This window comes from Tiliqua scincoides, chromosome 3, assembly GCF_035046505.1.
Source record: "Tiliqua scincoides isolate rTilSci1 chromosome 3, rTilSci1.hap2, whole genome shotgun sequence".
Taxonomy (NCBI): Eukaryota; Metazoa; Chordata; class Lepidosauria; order Squamata; family Scincidae; genus Tiliqua; species Tiliqua scincoides.
Genome location: NC_089823.1, coordinates 161,435,792 through 161,442,354, shown reverse-complemented (window position 1 = coordinate 161,442,354; position 6,563 = coordinate 161,435,792). Strand labels below are relative to the sequence as shown.

At 41.2% G+C, this 6,563-nt stretch overlaps 1 protein-coding gene across 1 annotated transcript in view; it reads right to left on the bottom strand.

Moving 5' to 3' along the window:
* Positions 1-237: 237 nt before the first annotated feature.
* KIF20B (kinesin family member 20B) overlaps positions 238-6,563 on the bottom strand; it is a 41,266-nt gene continuing 34,940 nt past the window's right edge. The window contains exons 30-33 of the mRNA XM_066619720.1: positions 4,921-5,016; positions 4,011-4,158; positions 2,034-2,176; positions 238-506 (exon numbers count right to left, since the gene is read on the bottom strand). Of these exons, the coding sequence (XP_066475817.1) occupies positions 435-506; positions 2,034-2,176; positions 4,011-4,158; positions 4,921-5,016 (459 nt within the window). The 3' untranslated portion in view covers positions 238-434. The remainder of the gene's footprint in view (positions 507-2,033; positions 2,177-4,010; positions 4,159-4,920; positions 5,017-6,563) is intronic.

Below are 6,563 nucleotides of genomic sequence, written 5' to 3'. Positions count from 1 at the left end.
ACCCATACTGTATGCACAGTACAATACCTGCCTTCAGGTCTGAAAACTTGGTGGCCTTTTTTAAAGCCGTCACTCACACGCCAAGATTCTGAAGTTGCCAAGTCTCTTTTTAAGATTGTGTGTTATAACTGCAGAATGCATCCAGCCCTGTGTATTGTGTACTGACAGTATGTGTACTGTCTCTGGGAAGAATAAATAGAAATTAAAAGTGATATGTATTAATATATTTAATCTCCATTCCAATTTAATAGGCTCTAGTGTTATAAACAAAATCTGAACAAGAAATTCTAGAAATAAGAGCACAAAGTTTGTTATGTACATATAATAGTACAGGTGCTACCCTCCATTTCTGATCCATGATCACTTCAGAAGGCTGACGCTCTGGAACGTAACCGTTGAAATTTAAGTTATGCACGTAGTTCTCGGCAAAAATCTTAGTGGTTTTTCTTTGCTCTGAGACGTCGCCTGATGATTTCATGATCACTTTCCCTTTGATCCATAACAATCTGAAAAGGCATTAAAGGAAGCTCTTTACTTTAGTCTAGTAGTTACACTCAATTGCCCTACAATTTCTGCTCATTCCATTATTGGTAATGTAGGGAAGTGGAAAGCATGACCAACAACTGTCAGCAATCTCCTAGGTGCATTCATGACAATGGGGTACATATCTCTGTCCTGTCCAACATTTGTCTCAGAAGCTATGTATAAGAATACTTATGATAAAGCAAATGTTTGTTCATTTAGAACCCCTAATTCATGTTGAAATCAGTTAATATTTTACATGTGCTCAGTAATAAAATACAGTAATATTTTACTACACGGGCTGACTAGTTATCTGAGTTCACACTTCACCAAAAATGCAGACAAACACAGTATAGTGGGCCCTCAGTAAATGTGGAGGGGGTCCCCACGGATACCAAATTCTGCAGTTAATGGAATTCACTAGCGAGGGGAGCTAGAAAACCGTAAGTGCCTTCGAGAGACCTCCCAGATGCCTTCTGATGCATGGGGAAACCTCGCGTGGCCTTCCTGCCCTCCAAAGACCCAACTGGAATGCACTTCCTGTCCCATTCAGGAGGTTTCTGAGGCCCTCCAGCTGTGGGAGCTTGGCACCCACAGAGTCAAATACACAGATGCCAAGCCCACAATGAGGTATAAGTGCTTTACAGCTGGAGGGCAAAACTAAGCTAGGTCTTCGCAATGTTAAGGATGAATCTATGGCCGGGTTATTTTTTTATCTAGGAAAAATGCAGAAGTGACATTTCAAGGATGCTGCTAGCATGCTTCCAGCTCAGTTATTTTAAGAATGGAAAAATGGCACTCCCTCATTGAAATCTATTGTACAGAGATAGCCACGTTTTCACCATACACTATAGAAGCTGTCATGTTCCTGACAGATTCCTCTATTAGTTTTGATAGAAAATAGGAAGTAGTGATATAAGCATGGTAGCACCCAACTTTTCTAGCTCCAATCTCACTTAGAGAAATTCTAGTGTGCCTAACACTAGAACCTTAAAAAAACTGAACACCATGCGAGCATGCTGGAAAGCGGGGGGGGGGGGGGGACAGCTCTCTAGTGCTAGAAGCTAAAAAAAAATGCAGCCTATGAAACACTGGTTATACCCTCATTGAAAACCTTTAGCAAAAACAGAATCTCACTCTAATACAGATTAAGACTACCATAATGTTATAGGTACTTACTTGAGAGTAAGCCCCATTGAACTAAGGGAGCTTTACTTCTAAACTAGATACGCATAGGATCAGGCTGTTAAGAAAGAGGGACAATGACAGAGACAGACGAGAAGCATTTCATATTGCAGTCACTGTGCATTTGTTCCATCATAACCCTAGCATAGCAAGTCAGTATGTTCAGTTTGCAAAGCCTCCTGCAGAAACCAGAAACACAATGAATTTAAGATATCTGCACTATACAACAGTGTTTAAATTTTACAATGCCTGGTCTTCAGATTTGTTGGACTTGTATTGTGCTTGTTTCCCTTTAAAAAAAATTTAGCACAATGTGCATGACTTACCACATGACCTGAAAATTCCATAGGTGATGAAATATCAGTTGTATACAGCCTGCGCTTAGATCGCTTTGGTTTCAGATCATTTTCTTTAATGGATTCTTCCTCTGCAGATTTGGGGGATTTTATTGTTGTCATCAACTTCTTAGCTACAAGAGACATTTGAACACATTTTACCTGTCTTATGTAAGTATGCTAAAGTGGTTTACACTTCGCTATGGGTTAGGCCATATCTTTATCTAAACAGAATAAAAAAAATGAACTTTAAAAAAGTTTCCATTTTTAAAAAGGTAGTTACTGCACAGAATCCTGTTTCAAAATCCATAATGCACACATATGAAATGCATGTGCTAAAAAATGTGTGGAATAGGGATTCCTTGCTGCCGCCCCGCCCCATGCCATATGCTAGGACGTTATGCCAATGGCTGGGACTGCTCCAGAACAAGGGTGTAGGGGTACTTCCCCAAATCCTTGCTCTGCAGCAGAATAAGGCGTAGCAATAGGGTCATAATTCAGTGGCAGAGCAGAAGGTCTCCAGGTCAATTCCAGGCAGCTCCAGTTAGATGCATTAGGTATAAGGGATTCCTGTTATAGGCTCCCCCACATTTAATGGGGAGACTTACAAGTCTTCAGCTTTGAGGAACTAGATGTAAAAAATTCCTTGTGCTTATGACATGTACTACCATAGCTGTGTTTATGCATGCTTCTTTCCTGTCTGAACTTTTAAAGGGACATCCCTGACTATTTAGACTTTTCTGTCACTGTGTCTGAAAGCTCTTCTTTCTCCTCCCACCCCAAGCTCTTAATGGGGCATTATTTCAATAATGCTAATTCCTGGCATGGTTGTCATCATAGTCATCAATTGGAATAACAGGCAGAGTGAACCCCTGGCCACTGCCTGCTTCACTTACCTCTCTTCCTCAGTGTCCAGTGCTATCACTTTCACCACTACAATTCTTCTAATGGCCATAGAGGGAATCTTGGCTCCGAGCATCCCCCGTCAGCCATCAGAGGAGGTTGTGGCAGCTGCCACCACAGAAAAGAGGTAAGCCTTCCTCATTCTCCTGCCACAATGCCTCCTTCTCTTCTAATGGTTGGCAGAAGAAATGGTAGGAGGCCAGCATTCCTACTTCTGGCTGTTGGAGGAAGCAGCAGTGGTGCATGACAGTGAGGGAGAGAAGTAAGACTTCCCCACCCCCCTTATGCACACACTTCTATATGAGAATGGAACTGGTCTAGATTCCATGGAGATGGTATGCGGGGGGGGGGGCTGTAGATGAACAAAATACCCCCTCCTATGCACTACCTACCAACCTGATGTGAAGTTTCCAGTTTGCATCAGAAATAGGCCACCCACTGATAGTCTGTAAGTGTACTATATACATGTATATTTCTTGTATATGCCTTTTGCCCCTTTAATATATCCAAGCTTTTCAGTCCCTAGCCCCGACTTATAAAGGGAACCCCCTATAGCAGATGAGAGATTTTTGTCTGAGATCCTCTTACAGCTGCTGCCACTCAGAGTAGGCTGTAGACCTCTTAATATTGTCATATATGTGTTCATATATATTTTCATATATGTGCGAAAGCATCATTAAGAGCTAAAGTTTGCATACAACAAATGCTACAAACAAGGACAAGATATACAGAATGGAATAGTAACAAGCGTTCATCTCACTACCACCACCTCAAATCTTAAATATCCATCTCCTATAGAATTTGCTTTGATTTTTCAGAAGCAGGGTTCCTGCTAAGCTGCATAGCCATGCAGCTTGAAGTCAAGCTCTGCACATTACGGAGCTCAGCAACCCAAAAGTTCACTGTTGCGCGTCATCACCAAGCATCCAGAGATGGCACTGCGATGCTGCTCAGGAAGAGAAGGGCTAGCACAGACTCCTTATACGGAATCTAGATCAGGAGCTAAGGAAACATTTTAATAATTAGCCAATATTTAAGGAACTTGTTGTCCAGTTTGCTGTTTACCTTTAGACTGGATGATCGTAGGAGAACTCTGCAAGAAATAGCCAAATTTTTGTAGTGTTCCACCTGCATGTCCAGGCGATTTTATACTTGATACACAGTGTTTCTTTCTCAAGGAATACTCCTTTTTAATAGATGGGTCAGAAGCAATCTGGGGAAAAAAGGCAGATCATTGAAGGGAACAGCCATTCAGAGTATCAGATGGAAGATGCAGACCATTTCGAAGATGGCAGTAGCCCCTATGCTGTAAACATGTGCTTGCTAATATTAGTAGCCACTCTTCTATGGCAAAGAACATAGTCTTACTACACTGGAATAACAAACAAAACAGAATTCTTTATTTTCCATCAATCTTTAGGCAGCGCTAAACATTTAAAACAGGACTCAACTCTGGAACATGCCAAAAGTGGTGTTCCTCACCCCCTTTCCCTTTTGAGTTGCAACACTAGTGCCTAGATGGCAACCAAGAGTGTTCCTGGAGGTAGAAAGGCAGGATACAAAATAGCCAAATACAGTACTGCATTAGATTCTAAAACAAAGGAAGTTATATGCACAGATAATATGCTCTGTGTATTTTGTTTCTTTTGGTATGTTTCCGGTCCAAGATGCAATTCATATCATTTAGAGAAGCAGATGCCTGTTGATCATGTAGTGGTTCACCCATCAAGATGCTCACTGCGTCTGTTGGTCCATAAGATGCAGATTTCAAAGAAAGAGTAAAAGCTCTGGAGTTAGACCATGTGCCACAATGTCTCCTTTCTGCAGAGGCAGAAGGCAATTGGGGACAATCTGCTAGCCAAAACAGAGTTATTCCCATAAAAGCAAGTGGACTGTGATACTACCACACACACACACACACACACACACACACACACACACACACACACACACACACACACACACAGAGTCCTACCTTTTTCTTTTGTCTGCTTAATGAATCAGGCCATGTATTTGTATCAGCCAGGGATGCAGCATTCTTCTCATTCTCAGTCTTCAAGGAGCTGTCTTCCTTAAAAAGAAAATGGAAGGCTCAACTTCCAACAACTGTTTACAAGTTGTTAGATAACTTCTCATAAGAAAATAGAATACATTAGCAATGCTCAAGCTATCATACAACTTCAAATTTCAAATGCAATCATGCAAGAAACATGTTCTCTAATGAAATGACAGCAAAATATGGTAACCACCTTCATTCATACTGCCATTTTCATTCCCATTAAACATTTCTTCTGCATGTTAAATGTTCAGACAAATGAAATAAGATAAAATCTAAGGTTAGTTATCAAGTCAGGCACTCTAGCACTGAGCGGCTGACAGTTCAGAATGCCACAGTAGGGTAAAAAGATTGCTTTTAGAACTCTTTGCAGAACTCACTCCAATGGATGGCAAACTTAATATGTATATTTGGGAGAATTATAGCACAATCCTATTAGGATGCCACACCAATATTGCATGGATGCTGGTGTGGCATCAGTCATATCCCAAGCCCTAGAAATGCCACACCAACAGCACACCAACTCCAGTACAAGGGCCAAATGCCAGGCCTGACCTGGCAATGCTACATTGCCAAAGCCCCTCCTAGTAACATCTGGAACACAGTCTGTTATCCACAGAGGGGCATCCAGCTCATTCACACACAGAGCAGAGGGCTGAATCAAAAGATCACCAGGTTCAGGATCAGGGTTATTGCATAAACCCCAAAAATTTCAGTGACATTTACAGGTACATATGCTTAACACTGTAGCCTGGGGGTCAAACCGATTTTGCTCATAGAACCGAATAGCATTCATGGTGTCCCCTGAGGGCTGGTAGTGACATCATTTAGCAAGCGATGACCAGAAATAAGCACTCTTCTCACCTTGGAACTCATTAGCTACAAATGACAGAAGAGAAAATAAACAAATCCTGATATTTTCAAGGTATGGGACAGCCCAATTATCATGTAGGCCCCCCTGTCAGCAGTGCCGCTTCTGCTGATGCATCACTTCACAGATGATGGTGGTGCTGGGAAAGCCCAATTATTACATAGGCCAAATAAACAGCTTCTGTAGGCCAGGTCTGTTCCACGGGCCTTTTGTTTGACACTGCTGTGTAGCCTAAATATTTCTTAATTGACATATTCAGATCCACAGCTGGCAGATTTTGCTTGTTGGGCAGCTTCAATTATGAGTGAGAAGCAAGTAGACTCAAAGAACAGATGGTCCACAATACGAAAATGGAAGTAGGGGGTATGATGAAACAGTTATAGAAGTAGGTTCTAGATAAGTTCTGTGCTGCTAAAAATGTCATCTAAAATGAACTACCAGAATGAAATATGAAGGACTATAAAATGATTCAGTTAAGTACCTCTTATCTATAGTGCTACACATAAAGAAATCCAGTACCTGACTGATACCTTCAGAAGTGTATTTATTTCTAACTTTGCTTTTCCAAAAACTTGACAATGTTTTGCTCTTGAAAAGAAAATCAGGGAGACAAGTTATTCTTCCAGTGACCTTGTCTTATCCAAGTATTACACTGCAATGCTGAATTCCAACACAAGTGACTCCTTAGAAA